Source organism: Oncorhynchus gorbuscha, linkage group LG17, assembly GCF_021184085.1.
Source record: "Oncorhynchus gorbuscha isolate QuinsamMale2020 ecotype Even-year linkage group LG17, OgorEven_v1.0, whole genome shotgun sequence".
NCBI lineage: Eukaryota > Metazoa > Chordata > Actinopteri > Salmoniformes > Salmonidae > Oncorhynchus > Oncorhynchus gorbuscha.
Window position 1 is genome coordinate 52,229,635 of NC_060189.1, and position 17,940 is coordinate 52,247,574.

Genomic DNA, 17,940 nt, shown 5'->3' on the forward strand with positions numbered 1-17,940 from the left:
TACTTTTGTTCCTCTTCACTCGGCCTGTGTCAATATTGCATGATCATCGCACCCTTGATTAGGATACTTACGTTTTCGTATATATGACAAAATCCCACGTTTTTGCTTAATACCTTTCTCATACATCCATGTGCTCTTACGGGAAAAAGATGTAGGTCTATACAACATTTAAGTTTGTCGTACATAGTAAAAAAAGAAAAGAAGAAAGAACGTTGTAGGGAGCCTTATGGACTTGTCAAATAGCTGTCATGTACGGTAGCCATCATTGCTTTTCAGGTGACAGAGCTAAAGCAGTTTACTCGTAAACGACTGTTCATTGTCCGCGGGTTCGAGAACCCCTTGCTTTAAACATTTTTGTTACGGGCAAATATTGTTCACTGCTGGTCCACACGTGACGAAGTGGATGATTATAATCATGCATATATAACATTCTATATGTAAGTGTAGGCCTACACGTCTATATAATTAAGCAATAAGGCCCGAGGGGGTGTGGTATATGGCCAATATACCACGGCTAAGGGCTGTTCTTTGGCATAATGCAACGCGGAGTGTAACCTGTAATCCTACTCTATTATACTTTGTAATGCTCATTCAAGTCAAATAGCACACGTGACGAAGTAGCTGATTATAAAAATGCATATAAAACGTTGTAGGGCTACATTTAGGTGTACATGTCTATGTAATATAGCCTATGCAATATGATTATTAGGCAGTGGCAGTGTTTGTCTGCAAGGCTGAAGAAAGATGGTCATTCTTAATTGTCAAGCTGTTGGCTACATCCCTTCAACACAGTAACACAAATATAATTCTACATTTCAAAGGGGGGGGGGGGGGGTGGAGACTAATGTGAGATTCGAACCCTTGCAGATTGTGGAGCTAGGCACTCTACACAGAGGGCAATTTGACCAGTCAGTTAAATACACGTGTAGTTTTTGATTATCAGTACAGGATTTTATACTTCTGATAAGGACTGTTCCATGAACATGTATTGGAACACGTCCAACTGGTGAGGTTATCATAGGGCTACATGTGCATGTAATGGGAACAGCGAACATGTAGCCTTTGATTACATGCTACTACTTCAAGGATTTGAATTTGCTGATACTTAAACTTCACCTTTAACGTCAACTTTTAATGTTCGCAAGTACGGCCCCAACGTGTTTACCCATCCCCAATACGTTTGAGTCCTATACTGTAGTTACAGAATGACTTCATTGTTCAACTCATCATGGACATAAATATGATGTTGTGGGTAAAGAGAAGGCAGTTATGATAAGTCAAAAGTCAGACAAATGTGACTAAACTATTTTGACGTGTACAGTAGGTGCTTGTTAGTGTGTGGGTAAGTGTAGGTATATTTAGTAAGTGTATATTGGTGATAAAGTCCTGTTGGTTGCTGTTGTATAACAGGGTGAGATGTATACTAAAGAGTGAATGAAAGTCTTAGTATGAAAAGTCCCATTTTGTGTTTTATTGAACATAAGTTTTAAATAAACCATATGAAAACCACACACACACGATAAATGGCATAAATTCTCATTAAAGGTGTCTTGGTGGGGAATTAAGTAGTTCAATGAAAGTAACGAAATAGGCATTTGAACATCATAGAGCCTATACAGTAGAAACAACATGTAACAGACTTTAGCTATGTGGCTTATACACAGTGTACAAGTCATTAGGAACACCTGCTCTGTCCATGGCATAGACTGACCAGGTGAAAGCCATGATCCCCCTACTGAAGTCACCTGTTAAAATCACTTCAGATCAGTGTGGATGAAGGGGAGATGACAGCTTAAGGAAGGATTTTAAGCCTGGAGGTAATTGAGACATGGATTGTGTGTTTGTGTGTGTGTGCGCGCGCCATTCAGCGGGTGAATATGCAAGACAAAATATTTAAGGGCCTTTGAACAAACGGGGTATGGTAAGACATATGCAGCCAACTTGAGTCAGCATCCCTGTTGAACGCTTACGACGTGTCCGTACCTCGACAAATTGAAGCGGTTCTGAGAAGAAAAGGGGGTGTAACTCGATAGTAGGAAGGTGTTCCTAATGTTTTGTACACTGAATGTATATCACAATGTATGTGTATTTATTGATGATCTCCATTAGCTGCTGCCAAGTGAATGGTTTGTCCCAAATACATTGCTTTTAGTTTTTAAATATTTAGTACTAGCTTATTACTTGCCACCCATTCTAAAACTGACTGCAGTTCTTTAAGTGTTGCAGTGATTTCACTTGCTGTGGCAGCTGACGTGTATAATGTTCAGTCATCAGCATGCATGCATCTTTTATTCGCCATACAGCCAACCTTTTTTCCTCCTTTCTCTTAATATCTCAAAAGGTATTGCCAGTATCAAATCCTAAACTTGTATTTCTACCTAACTACCTAGTAATCAAGTTGGTAAAGCTCTGCCTACCGCGTAGTATGATTGACATGCATTACGCTCTTCAATTCTTAATGGTTGCTTTGCACAGTCCTGTAACCATCATCCCACCAGTTTCTAAACTTTGAGGCATGTCACTTCGCCCATCACTTCGCATAACCCACCACTAAGTGTGCACTGTTTTCTTAAACTACAACTGGGTGGATCCATAAAGAATTGCTGTGAGAATAAATATCACCGAATGACAAAAAAATTATGGAATAAAGTAGGCTAATGCAATTGAAGGCACGTATCAAATTGTTGCTTGATGAATCTCCCAAAGTCATCCAATCGGTGGTAATAAATCTGAAGCAATAGCCTACCCACGTGATCGACTAAATCACAATTTCAGCACCATTTTAATTGGGACTGCACCTTCGTGCTGCTTTGAGACAAGCGTTGGGACTCGTCTTGATAAATCAATGTCAGATTTTTGTTTTCATTGAACCTCCGTTTGGATATTGTTTAGGCTACAATTAGACTGGGGAAATGTTAACTAAGTTGAGGTGTGTGCTGCTCATGATCATGTTGTATAGTTGGCTCATTTATTTGAAAATGGCAGCATGTAATATAGGCCTATGCAGTGTAACAAGTGGATTATTTTGCTCTTCACTAGCAGTTGCTTAGTAGCCTACGCCTACTCTCGACCAAAAGACTGACTTCACAGACTTGTCTCAGGCTATTTGGTTTCTGGCTGAGCAAATCAGAAACCCATAGCATTCAATAATGTAGTCTAATTCAAGTGTAGACCTATTATTTTGCTCGATCGCATATAGGCAACTCCAAAAGCCTGCGGAAATTGTGAAATATGAAGTCAACTTTTATTTTCTATCAGGATCATGATGAAGATAAGACCCTACTCCTGCTCCCTAACAAAGTAGAGCGGGTGTAGGAAATAGATGAAAGGTGGATCAAAAAAGCATGGGCTTGGGCTCTGTTTCAGAATATCACAACAGTGGTTGTGTAGGAAATATATTATTTGTATTTTATTCTTACTATAAAATGTGTGTTGACTGAATGGGGTGAGTTTGATGAACTATTGACTTAATTCATTTGTACGTAACATAATTAAACTCTGCTAAGCCTATTCTATTCCTTCGAAAATACATTTGATTAGTCTAATGTATTTATTTTTTGATCGTGTATATTCAATGGATTTATTCAAATAAATGCCCACCAGCATGCGCACAGGAGGTATAAAAGGCAATTTTTTTGTAATTTAAAAAAAAACTTTATTTAACCAGGCAAGTCAGTTAAGAACACATTCTTATTTTCAATGACGGCCTGGGAACAGTGGGTTAACTGCCTGTTCAGGGGCAGAACGAACACGTACCTTGTCAGCTCAGGGGTTTGAACTCGCAACCTTCTGGTTACTAGTCCAACGCTCTAACCACTAGGCTACCCTGCCGCCCCCGATTGCAGGCAAGAATGTGGTAAAAATGTGCCTGTTTGTAAGGGGTTCATATAAACATTGCCCTATTTTTAAATTTTTTTAAGAATTACAAGCAAAATACCATAAATCTGTGAAAGCAGTAAGACACACAGGCTTTACTCAGTTCCAGCTCATTATTAAAGACCAAAAAAAAGGGGCATAGACAACTGCCCTGAGAAATGCCCGACTACCTGGATTATGTTGATTATGTTATGTTGATTATGTTGAAGGCTTCCATTCAAGAACACCCTCTGTGTTCTGTTAGATATGCAACTCTAAATCCACAAATTAGCAGAGCATGTAAAGGCATAACATGCATTTTTCCATGCATTTTTCCAGCATCAAATTATGATCAATAATGGGGCGGCAGGGTAGCCTAGTGGTTAGAGCGTTGGACTAGTAACCGGAAGGTTGCAAGTTCAAACCTCCGAGCCGACAAGGTACAAATCTGTCGTTCTGCCCCTGAACAGGCAGTTAACCCACTGTTTCTAGGCCGTTATTGAAAGTAAGAATTTGTTCTTAACTAGTGGTTAGAGCGTTGGACTAGTAACCGGAAGGTTGCAAGTTCAAACCCCCGAGCCGACAAGGTACAAATCTGTCGTTCTGCCCCTGAACATGCAGTTAACCCACTGTTTCTAGGCCTAAATAAAGGTAAAAAAAAAAAAAAGATCGATAATGCCAAAATCTGTACGGAAGTCTAGCAAAACATCTCCCACAAGCTTCTTATTATCAATTCCTTCCAGCCAATCATCATTGCGTAAGTGCAGTACATGTTGAGTGCCCTTCCCTATAAGCATGCTGAAAGTCAGTTGTTAATTTGCTTATTGTGAAATAGCATTGTATCTGGTAAAACACAATTTTTTCCCAAAAGTTTACTAAGGGTTGGTAGCTGGTTGATTGGTCGGTTGTTTGAGTTTGTAAAGGGTGCTTTGCTATTCTTGGGTAGCAGAATTACTTTGCTTCCCTCCAGGCCTGAGGGCACTTACTTTCCTGTAAGCTTAGATTGAAGAGATAACAAATAGGAGTGGCAATATAGTCTGTTACCATCCTCATTCAAGTTGTCAGATGCAATATTCAAACCAGGAATACTCAACAATGAAATGTATTACTTTCGCTACTCCAAATTAATCTGTGGATCTTTTCTGCTGACAACAATGAAAAGTAATCTTTGTCTTTAATGCAGGGTTTGATCGAAACATAATAAGCTATAACATGGAATGGTTTCTAGTTTATAGAGTGGAATGTTTTTTCTGCTGGTGTATCCTAAGGTATCTCCTCTCTGAGAACCTCTTCCCACAGTGCGTACAGGCGAAAGGCCTTTCTCCCGTGTGGACCTTCAGGTGCCTCTTCAGGCTGCCAGCCTGGGTGAAGCGCATGTGACACTGGGGGCAGCTGTAGGGTTTCTCCCCTGTATGGACCCTCTGATGCCTTTTCAGGTCACTAGACTGGGTGAAGCGCATATGACACTGGGTACAGCTGAAGGGTTTCACCCCTCTGTGGACCCTCTGGTGCCTCTTCAGGTCACTAGACTGGGTGAAGCGCATGTGACACTGGGTACAGTTAAATGGTTTAACCCCTTTGTGGACACTCTGGTGGATATCCACACTCTGAGGGCTGCTGAAACCTTTGTTACAGAACATGCAGAGGAACCGTTTCTCTTTACTATTGCCTGATGTTGTTCCCCCTCCCGGAGCCTGGGCTCTAGCCCTGTCGTTTGAGTGCAATACCTGATCGGAAAGGACGCGGCCGTGTGAATCTGAAGGCCCCATCATCGTGGACACTGTGTCACAGTCTCCAAACGTGTATAAAGGCAAGTGGGTCGCGACATTTGTCCCTAAGCTTTCCCTGTAATCTAAGCAATATCTGTTTCCTAGGTGACCATCTGCATTCCATGTGGGAGAAACGTCGCCCTCCACTTTCACAGTCACATCATTTACGACCAGACCCTCCACCTTCTTATCTTGGCACCCTTCAGAGTATACACTACTACTGTACTGGTTCCAGTCCCCTCTAGACAGATCAGTCTGTGTCTTTAAACCCAAGGGCATGTTGCCAGGGTCCATCTCTGTAGAGTAAGAAGAAAGCGTATCCTCACCGCCAGTGTCTAACACATCACCATCCTCACGGGAATGAACCATCCTCTCGTTCTGGTGAAATACCGGAACATAGTCTGAGCCGGGAGCAGGACAGCCCAGTCTCCACAGCCCAAGTCTCTCTGGGTCTGATCTGTGGTCAGATCCTGTGTGTAAGAGCCTGTGTGTTACAGTTAAAGTCTTGGTGTCTATCTCGGAATTGAGGACGGAGTTCAGTGTTCCACTGACCTCCATGATGTTGCATCGAGTCCTGGATTGTGCTGGGGTGGTGGTGTGGTCCTCCGTGGCTACATGGGTTGCTACAGTTGCTCCAGTCTGGATGTCTCTGCTGTACTGCGGGTTCTCCTCTCCTTCAGACCTCTCCTGCTTGACCTCAGGACCTGCAGCCTCTGCATCTGTAGACTGACACAAGAGAGGAGGTTATCGGTACATGAGTTAAATTGGATAACAAAGAGTATGTTTACATGCACAGTAAAAATGATATATTAAACTGATTATGGCAGTAGGCAGATTATGCAATAGTTATGGAAACACCTTACTCTGCTTATCTTAATCGCCTTAAGGTCAAAATCAAAGTAAGCATACGCCGATTAAAAGACCTGGTTTTCTGAGAAATCTTTTGAATTATTAGGACATGTAAACACCTTAAAATCGGTGTTCCAGCGGTGTATTTGATCTGCGCATATACTAACACTAGCCGAACGAGCCTCCCTCTGTGGATAGTCAGATTAATATAATAGTTCAATCAAAACGTTGACATGCTTTGCAAGAAAAACCATTTCCATAATAGTCCTGTTTACATGGACACATCTTTTGGCACTCTGATAAATGTAGAAAATCGCCAATCAAAATAAACATTATATCATGTTATTTTTGGGAAGCATATTTGATTCGGAATTGGGACTTGTAAAGTTTGTGAAAACTACTTCTATGATGCATACATTCAGTTGATCCAAACTCATTTCACTAGAGTTAATAAATCACATTATTGTGTGCATGTAACTGTACACAATGTTGTAGGGAAGTCTCACAAGGTCCCCAATGGCAGATAAATAAGGATGTACATGTAAGCAAGTGAATAGCTGAGGGGAGCCTTTCTGAAATAAAAGGTCCACATTTGATTTACAAATAGCACATTTTATGCAACACTATTACACTAACCTCTATCACGATAACTTTCTGGGTTGAGGTTTTACTCTCTTCATCAACAGTGATTGGTTGTTCATGTTTCCATGTATCATGTCCCAATGGCTTCACAATGCTCCTGTGGCCTCCAGTGAGATGTCCTTCACCTGAGTGTGTGATTGGGGGAAAAGAGGTGTTTAGGTTAGGGGGGGCTAATATCTTCTATATATCAGGGGGGAGTTGCAGCACCCCTACTTCCCATGGTTATGTTGACACCATCTACAATTGGCAAGGATGTAAGGTAACACTCAAAACTTCTTGATATACTATTTATTGATTTCATGGATCACATTGAGTAAATAATAAGAAATGCAGTAAATCAAGATTTTGGTTAGAATATGATAGCCATATTGCAAAGACACTAAGTAATCATACTATCCAAAAACTGACTAAGACCCAATTCTGGGTAACACATCTGAACACGTGCAGAGTGGAACAGGGCGACATACAATGAGCTATATGCAAGCATTTCGCTGCACCCGCAATAACATTCAAACACGTGTATGTGACTAATACATTTTTATGTTAACTGCGACAGGCCGCGCAGCCTCAGACTTCTGCAAAATGTACCTCTTGCCATTCCTCTGTATCGGTCAAGGATCTTGACACTACTGGGACGACTGGCGAGAACGCGCTCTCGTATTGTCCTCTCTGCGCGCTCCCGTGACACCTTCAGTTCCAGTAGTTTCCTCCGCAATGCCCTGTTTTCTTTCTGGCTTTGAGTGATTTCTAAACGAAACACCGCATAGTCGTCGTCTACGAGTTTACAGATGTCTGCCACTGCTGCATTCGCTAGCACCTCCAAGATGGAGGCTATTTGAGTGTGAAAACCCATACAGTTAGCCATTGTTAGCAGCTAATTAGCGTTACCTAGATACATCTATCAACCAAGTCCCGTCTCCAATGCGAATTAAATACTGCCTGGTGTAAGTACCTGATGCTGTGCTGTTAAATTAGTCATATGTTTCAGTTCCATGGTGTTAATAAATGTCAAACTTGGTACCGTTGTGAAACGGTTGTGACTAGATGGAGCTGCGGACGAGATCTACAATTGATTTACCGCGAGAGTTTGGACTGGTGATGGAGTCGGATATCGCTTAGATTTGCTCAAATTAAAAATCAAGAGCACGCCAGCGTGTAGTCCTAAAACCCGGAAATAAGTTAACTCTGGTTCTTTCAGCCAGCCTTGTGGGAAAACTGAATGGGGAAAGGATAGGGGCCGAAACTAAGGTCTGAGGAAATAAACTATAATGTATCAAATTAATCGTCAGCGCACAGATACAGTATAACCAAGCCAATTTGCCAATGCAGCCTAAATGTGGTATTTCAAATAAACACCCTATTGACCAACAGTTATCTGCACACAGTGGCCGTTCTAGCTTGTATGGCTCCCTGGGCGAACTCCCCCTCCCCCGCACCATTCTGCACTAACTGTCATTTTTATTCAGACAGTTGGAACAACACAAATAAATAAATCATAACATTTAAAACTATATCAATATACAAAAATAAGACTCATATCAAAAAGTAACAAAGACAAATAGAAACAAATGTGTTGATTTGTCACTGGAGTGTCAATACATTACCCATCCCCTAACACTGTCAACCAAGAGTTACAACTAAACCAATTCACCTTGGGTGTGCAGACTGGCTTTATATGAACGATTTCACACAAACCCGGAAAAATTTCAACAATATGTCTGTGACTTATATCTCCCTCACTCACTTTAAACATCAGCTATCTGAGCAGCTAACCGATCGCTGCAGCTGTACATAGCCCATCTGTAAATAGCCCATCCAATCTACCTACCTCATTCCCATATTGTTTTTATTTACTTTTTTGCACACCAGTATTTCTACTTGTACATCATCATCTGGACATCTATCACTCCAGTGTTAATTTGTTCAATTGTAATTACTTCGCTACTATGGCCTATTTATTGCCTTACCACCTCATTCCATATGCATACACTGTATATAGACTTTTTTCTATTGTGTTGACTGTACGTTTGTTTATTCCATGTGTAACTCAGTGTTGTTGTTTGTGTCGCACTGCTTTGCTTTATCTTGGCCAGGTCGCAGTTGTAAATGAGAACTTGTTCTCAACTGGCCTACCTGGTTAAATAAAGGTGAAATAAAAATATTAAAAAATTATTTAAATAAAACTATATATTCACAGTATTATGAATGAATTGTGGTTTATTTGGTAGCATTTCATAGTGTGACTGATTTTATTAATTGCTTTAGTACTGTACAAAGTTAGAGGTGCACTATTTGATAGATTCCCCTGCTCCCCCTACCTCGGGCTTCCAGTGGGGAGACCTGAGGTCAACCTTCCCCAACCCAATCCCCATCTCATACTTCTGAGTGGGAGACCTTCCCAGGCAGTAGCCTGCCTAGCTCACAAACTAGAATCAGCCGCCCACTCCGACAAGGTTAATTGACCCATAGTCCCACACAGTGACATGATATCATTGACGTGACGTGCAAATGTGCGGGTGCCCCGTGCCTCCCCCGGCAAGATGCCTGCCCATGTTGCCTATACCCAAATCCGCCACTGTCTGCACATTGTTTTCCTGCCTCTAGCTGCTATTGCCATAGCAAAAGTGATATCGAGTCATATCAGGAACTCATATATTCCTGCTTGGACGTTTTATGTATGATTTCAAGATATTTTGATGTGCTATATTTGCAATATTGTCAATTAAGGTGACCAGATTTTGGAAATGAGAATTGGGGAAATGTTTGTTTTTTTGCCCTATGAATGACTTGATTAGATAACTCATTATTTGGGTTCGACCATATCATGGGCTGGTGCTACCAGCAGTAAAAGTTAGTGACGCCAGGGGAAAATTAGTTGGCGGCGCTCGGTGATGTGGGCTGGTGTGGATAAAATGCCAGGCCCAAATTCTTTGCCCCAGTCCGCCCTGAAAAAACCCATCAACTCCTTCAGCCACATTCCAATTCAAGTTTACAACCCTACTAAACAGGCTCGGGGGCCTGTGAGGGAAAACATTCTTATTTAAACCACCATTTCTAGCAAATAAATAGCCTGCCGAAATAAAATGCATCACGTATTACAATTATTTCAGTAATGATGCCAGTCTGACAAAACGTGCTTAGGCAGAGGAGAGGAATTTGCATAATTGGTTTACCTCCATAGTCAGAGAGGGCTTATAAAGTAGCTTGATTTAGCTTTCTTAATCAAAATAGTACATATGTTTCTAAATTGTCTGAAAGATTGCCAATCAGCTACAGAGTCAGTTTGCCTTGCTTTGGACCAGGCCTGGTTTCTCAGTTGAATGAACTCCGAAAGCTCTGGGGTATACCAATGATTTGATCTGTCTTTGACACTGCTGTTTTAAAAGGGTTGTGTTGTCAGCAAAGAGAATAAAAATAGAGCAGAAATGTTCCAGAGAGAACTCAGGATCAGGAAACACTGGATAAATCACACTGGTACAAGTTGTGTAGAAAACCTTGAGCAATAACATTTTTGAAGCTTCTCTATCAGATGAGGATTCGATTTTTGTAGTTTAGTAACTCAAATACACACTATGGAGCAATGAACACTAAGATAATAGGCAAAGACTCCACTAAACATACAGTACCAGTCAAAAGTGTGGACACACCAACTCATTCCAGGCTTTTCCTTCATTTGCACTATTTTCTGCATTGTAGAATAATAGTGAAGACAACACTATGAAATAACACATATGGAATCATGTAGTAACCAAAAGAATATTAAACAAATCAAAATATATGATATGTGGTTTCTTCAAAGTGATGATTCCCTATGTGTTATTTCATAGTTTTGATGTCTTCACTATTATTATACAATTTAGGAAATAGTACAAATAAAGAAACACCCTTGAATGAGTAGGTGTGTCCAATTTTTGGACTGGTACTGTACATAAGTAGAAATAAAGTGACAGATAGTCAACAGTAGCAGCAGCGTATGTGATGAGTAAAAAAAAGTTAGTGCCAAAAAGGGCCAAATGCAGATAGTTAAATAGTTAACTAAATAGCTACCGAGACTATTTAGCAGTCTTATGGCTTGGGGGTAAAAGCTGTTCAGGGTCTGGTTTGTCCCAGCATCGGTACCGCTTGCCGTGCGGTTGCAGAGAGAACAGTCTGACTTGGGTGGCTGGAGTATTTCTATGTACGCAATTCCCTCTGTAGCGCCTTGTTGTTTGGATGCTAAGCAGTTGCCATACCAAGCGATGATGCAGCCAGTGAAGATGCTCTAAACTTGATGCCAAATCATTTCCGGTTCCTGAGGGGGAAGAGGCGTTGTCATGCTCATGATAGATCCTTAGTGATGTGGATACGGAGGAACTTGGAGACCCGTCAATATGCTCGCCCCTCCATTTTCTGTAGTCCACGATCAGCTCCTTTGTCTTGCTGACATATTATTCATATTTATTTTAGTGACTGAAATTACAACCCCATCCTCAGTAGCCTATTCCAGCAGGCTTGTCACATCTGTCTTTGTGCTTGTCTCCACCCCCCTCTAGGTGTCGCCTAGATTCCCCATCATCCCCTGTGTATTTATACTTGTGTTCTGTTTGTCTGTTGCCAGTTAATTTGTTTGTGAAACCTACCAGCATTTGTTCCCCTGCTCCTGCCTGTTTCTTGCTCGTTTTCTAGTCCTTCCCGGTTTTGACAGTTCTGCCTGCACTGACCCTGAGCCTGCCTGCTGTTCTGTACCTTTCCCCACCTCTCTGGATTATTGACCCCTGCCTGCCTTTGACCTGTTGTTTGCCTGCCTCTGTATTAGAAATAAACTTTTGTTTCTTCAACACTGTCTGCATCTGCGTCATACCTTAAATTTGATAAGGCTATTGGAAAACAAAAGCACTTCTTACCTCGAAATTGCCAAACTATTCATGTTGAATAAATGAGTCTGTTAGTTTGAACTAAGTAAGCTGCTAAATCATTCCTACATTTAGAAGTCGTAGGCCTATCAGGGGCTATAGGCTACCTGCATCTATCTAAGTGAACCATGAAAAAAATGTTATTACGATCATGAATCCAGATTTTAGTCTGTAGCCTATTGAAATGACAAGTCAATCTCGCAAATGGGCAATTTATAAAGGTTTGTAGTCTTAACATCTGGCACATAATGATGGCATAATTGCCAGAAAATGGACAAACTTTAAAAAATGAATGTTAGGCTAAGTGTTTCTTGCTCAGGGACTTTGAGATCCTCTGTCCAACTTCCATCACTCAAACTCTCCTGTCGGATTTATCTATAGTTATGCACATTATATTATAAACTGGGTTCTGTTAGTTGAGAATTATCTGTTAATTGAATGATTAGAATATTTCGCCCTGAAATATATAATTGTATGGAATTGATTAGAATGTATAAAATCATAATCAATAAATGTGTAGTTCTAGTTAGAATTAGGGTAAAACAATATGTCTTTATGGTATTTTAAAACACAGACTGTCTGAGCTCGGTGCCGACCTGACTAGAGATTTGGGTCATTGTCCATTTGGAAGACCCATTGGCGACCAAGCTATAACTTCCTGACTGATGTCTTGAGATGTTGCTTCAATATATCCACATAATTTTCTTTCCTCATGATGCCATATATTTTGTGAAGTGCACCAGGCCCTCCTGCAGCAAAGCACCCCCACTACATGATGGTGCCACCCCCGTGCTTCACGGTTGGGATGGTGTTCTTCGGCTTGCAAGCCTCCCTCTTTTTCCTACAAACATAACGATGGTCATTATGGCCAAACAGTTCTATTTTTGTTTCATCAGACCGGAGGACATTTCTCCAAAAAGTACGATCTTTGTCCCCATGTGCAGTTGCAAACCGTAGTCTGGCTTTTCTATTGCGGTTTTGGAGCAGTGGCTTCTTCCTTGCTGAGCGGCCTTTCAGGTTATTTCGATATAGATACTTTTGGAGCGGTTTCCTCCAGCATCTTCACAAGATCTTTTACTGTTGTTCTGGGATTGATTTGCACTTTTTAAAATATGTTCTTCTCTAGGAGATAGAACGCATCTCCTTCCTGAGCGGTATGACGGCTGTGTTGCATACTATTGTTTGTACAGATGAACGTGGTACCTTCAGGCGTTTGGAAATTGTTCCCAAGGATGAAACAGACTTGTGGAGGTCTACATATTGACCGTGTCACTGGTACTTCCTGTTTGAGTTTTTGTTTGTAAGCAGGAATCAGGAGAATAGAGTTATGGTCAGATTTGCCAAATGAAGGACAAGGGAGATCTTTGGATGCATGCCTGTGTGTGGAGATGGTGATCTAGAGTGTTTGCCTCTATTTGCACAGGTGACATGCTGGTGGAAATGAGGTAAGACAGATTTCAGTTTTCCTGCGCTCAAATCACCGGCCACTAGGAGCGCCACCTCTGGATGAGTATTTCCTTCTTTGCTTATGGCCCTATACAGCTCATTGAGTCCTGTCTTAATGCCAGCATGGTAAATAGTATGGTCTATAGCTTATCATGAGGTATTCTAACTCAGGCAAGCAGAACCTTGGAGACTTCATTAATATTAAAGGTTGCCCACCAGCTGTTGTTAACAAGACACACCACCCCCCTTGAGCTTACCCGACACTGCCGTTCTGTCCTGCTGATGCACAGGAAAAAAACAGGCAGATGTATATTATCCATGTCCTTGTTCAGCCAAGTTTCCGAGAAACAGAATATTTAAGTTCTTCAGGTCCCGTTGATAGGATAGTCTTGAATGGAGCTCATCCAGTTTATTCTGCAGTGATTGTACATTCAATTTGTAGTCATTCAGGTTTTTTTTAAAGACACTTTCTGACCACTTCTTCCATGGGCAAACGTATGGAAAGTTTTATTTAAATCAACAAGGATGCAGTCACAGTAATTGAATAAACATTGATTTACCCCTGAGCATTTCAATGGCAAAGAGAGGTTCAGGGAAATGAATAAATAATACATATATTTTGAGGTCATTTCATGAAATAAACAACCACAGTGATTTAAAAATACAATTCAAAAGACTGCATGAGGGCTTTAAAGTACAGTACTGCTTATTACATTACACATCAAAACTCCTATTCAAAGTATCTTTCAAGCTCAAAGCACTATAAGACAAGGAAACTAAGGCCAATTTGAATTCTAAACGATGAACAAGGAATTACAAAATCAACATATCAAAAGGACAACATTCTTTCTAATTTATTAACAGATTTGATCACATAATTATAGTACATAAAGGAACAGGTACCACCTGGTTATGCCAAATAATATTGGGAGGGTCGTTATATTTGTCATGAATAGAACATAAGCAAAAACAAATTTAGAGGGGAAATGTGATGCTCTTCAATAACATGAAGAGTCGCATAATACGCGAGTCGCATAATATGCTTCTCTCTGACATTTTACATTAGATACTATTCATTTAAATCAATAATGTATATTTTTCTGAATCGTTCATGTGAAAGAAAACAACAAATGCATAGCCAACCAGTCGCTTTTGACTGTCCGTCACTGCGTCACTCCTCCCCCGGCCTGCTACTGCACAGTGCACTGCCAGATGACAGTCTGCCTCATGGACAGCAGCAGCTGAGCTCAGCCTCGTGTCTCTGGTGGCATCATCGGAAGGTAGCCTAGCTGGCCTGTTGAGTTGAGACTACCAGACTGCTAAACAGTAAGTAAGTCATACAATACTACGTAGAGTAAAAAAATGTATGTATTCAGTAAACGGCGCGTTTTTTTGATGGTGTCGAAATAGCTAGCTAGCTTACGTTAGTGACTGTAGCTATGACAATTTGCAGACAATGAAGAGAAAGTCCACAGATATCTCTTTCTTTAAGAAGAAAAGTAGGACAGGGGAGATGCAGCAGCAGAGGGTTAACGTTAATGAGGATAAAGTCGAAGATGATGATAACATCACTGATCAAGCCAATGAACAGGCAGAGGCAGCGAGAGAGCATGACAGAACATGACAGTGACAAACAGGCACAGGCAACATCAGTGACCTACTGTTCTGGATGACTGTGTGATAATGCTCATGGTAGCCGATGTGAACAAATCCTTTAAACAGGTCAACATACACAAAGCCGCTGGGCCAGACGGATTACCAGGACGTGTACTCAAAGCATGCGCGGACCAACTGTCAAGTGTCTTCACTGACATTTTCAACCTTTCCCTGACAGTTTGTAATACCTACATGTTTCAAGCAGACCACCATAGTTTATATGCCCAAGGAATACCTAGGATAGGATAAGTAATCCCTCTCACCCCCCCCCTAAGTTTTAGATGCACTATTGTAAAGTGACTGTTCCACTGGATGTCATAAGGTGAATGCACCAATTTGTAAGTCGCTCTGGATAAGAGCGTCTGCTAAATGACTTAAATGTAATGTAAATGTAAGCGAATGTAACCTGCCTAAATGATTACCACCCCGTAGCACTCATGTCGGTAGCCATGAAGTGCTTTGAAAGGCTGGTCATGGCTCACATCAACAGCATCCTCCCGGACACCCTAGACCCACTCCAATTTGCATACCGCCCCAAAAGATCGACAGATGACACAATCGCACTCCACACTGCCCTTTCCCATCTGGACAAAATGAACACCTATGTGAGAATGCTGTTCATTGACTACAGCTCAGCATTCAACACCGAAGTGCCCACAAAGCTAAGGACTCTGGGACTAAAAACCTCCCTCTGGAACTGGATCCTGGATTTCCTGAAGGGCCGCCACCCCAATAGTAGGCAACAACACGTCTGCTATGCTGATCCTTAACATTGGGGCCCCTCAGGGGTGTGTACTTACTCCCCTCCAGTACTCCCTGTTCACCCACGACTGCGTGGCCAAACACAACTTCAACATCGTCATTAAGTTTGCTGACAACACAACAGTGGTAGGCCGTCACATCGTTGTCGTGAGAACTGACATTGTGGTGCCAGGACAACAACCTCTCCCTCAATGTGAGCAAGACAATGGAGCTGATCGTGGACTACAGGAAAAAGTGGGCCGAATAGGCCCATATTAACATTGACGGGGCTGTAGTGGACTGGGTCAAGAGTTTCAAGTTCCTTGGTGTCCACATCACCAACAAACTATCATGGTCCAAACATACCAAGGTAGTTGTGAAGAGGGCTTGACAAAACCTTTCCCCCCTCAGAAGAACTGAAAAGATTTGCACGGTCTCCAGATCCTCAAAAGGTTCTACAGCTGCACATCGAGAGCATCCTGACCGGTTGCATCACCGCCTTGTATGGCAACTGCTCAGCCTCTGACCATAAGGCGCTACAGAGGGTAGTGCATACGGCCCAGTACATCACTGGGGCCTAGCTTCTTGCCATCCAGGACCTATATAATAGGCGGTGTCAGAGGAAAGCGCATAAAATTGTCAGAGACTCCAGTCATACAAGTTCTCTGCTACCGCACGTCAAGTGGTACCGGAGCGTCAAGTCTAGGACCAAAAGGCTCTCCCAAGTGGTCATTCTCTCTTTCTCCCCTTACCCATCTGTCTATCGCCTCCTTTGAATTTCATGCTGTCACAGTTACCAGCCCTTTCAAGCTTAACATCCTTATCATTTATCGCCCTCCAGGTCCCCTCGGAGAGTTCATCAATGAGCTTGATGCCTTGATAAGCTCCTTTCCTGAGGACGGCTCACCTCTCACAGTTCTGGGCGACTTTAACCTCCCCACGTCTACCTTTGACTCATTCCTCTCTGCCTCCTTCTTTCCACTCCTCTCCTCTTTTGACCTCACCCTCTCACCTTCCCCCTACTCACAAGGCAGGCAATACGCTCGACCTCATCTTTACTAGATGCTGTTTTTCCACTAACCTCATTGCAACTCCCCTCCAAGTCTCCGACCACTACCTTGTATCCTTTTCCCTCTCGCTCTCATCCAACACTTCCCACACTGCCCCTACTCGGATGGTATCGCGCCGTCCCAACCTTCGCTCTCTCTCCCCCGCTACTCTCTCCTCTTCCATCCTATCATCTCTTCCCTCTGCTCAAACCTTCTCCAACCTATCTCCTGATTCTGCCTCCTCAACCCTCCTCTCCTCCCTTTCTGCATCCTTTGACTCTCTATGTCCCCTATCTTCCAGGCCGGCTCGGTCCTCCCCTCCCGCTCCGTGGCTTGACGACTCATTGCGAGCTCACAGAACAGGGCTCCGGGCAGCCGAGCGGAAATGGAGGAAAACTCGCCTCCCTGCGGACCTGGCATCCTTTCACTCCCTCCTCTCTACATTTTCCTCCTCTGTCTCTGCTGCTAAAGCCACTTTCTACCACTCTAAATTCCAAGCATCTGCCTCTAACCCTAGGAAGCTCTTTGCCACCTTCTCCTCCCTCCTGAATCCTCCTCCCCTCCCCCCTCCTCCCTCTCTGCAGATGACTTCGTCAACCATTTTGAAAAGAAGGTCGACGACATCCGATCCTCGTTTGCTAAGTCAAACGACACCGCTGGTTCTGCTCACACTGCCCTACCCTGTGCTCTGACCTCTTTCTCCCCTCTCTCTCCAGATGAAATCTCGCGTCTTGTGACGGCCGGCCGCCCAACAACCTGCCCGCTTGACCCTATCCCCTCCTCTCTTCTCCAGACCATTTCCGGAGACCTTCTCCCTTACCTCACCTCGCTCATCAACTTATCCCTGACCGCTGGCTACGTCCCTTCCGTCTTCAAGAGAGCGAGAGTTGCACCCCTTCTGAAAAAACCTACACTCGATCCCTCCGATGTCAACAACTACAGACCAGTATCCCTTCTTTCTTTTCTCTCCAAAACTCTTGAACGTGCCGTCCTTGGTCAGCTCTCCCGCTATCTCTCTCAGAATGACCTTCTTGATCCAAA

General features: G+C 42.5%; 1 protein-coding gene across 2 annotated transcripts in view; it reads right to left on the minus strand.

Annotated features, from left to right (window-relative positions):
- The window catches only part of LOC124001621, a 49,182-nt gene that overhangs the window by 9,332 nt on the left and 21,910 nt on the right, over positions 1–17,940 (minus strand). Inside the window, exons 1-3 of one of the 2 annotated variants that reach the window (XM_046308579.1) lie at positions 7,704–8,199; positions 7,110–7,240; positions 6,177–6,350 (exon numbers count right to left, since the gene is read on the minus strand). The exons of the other annotated variant lie outside the window; for it this stretch is intronic. Of the exons in view, the coding sequence (XP_046164535.1) occupies positions 6,177–6,350; positions 7,110–7,240; positions 7,704–7,980 (582 nt within the window). The 5' untranslated portion in view covers positions 7,981–8,199. Of the gene's footprint in view, positions 1–6,176; positions 6,351–7,109; positions 7,241–7,703; positions 8,200–17,940 lie in introns of those variants that run through there. 2 annotated transcript variants of the gene reach the window in all.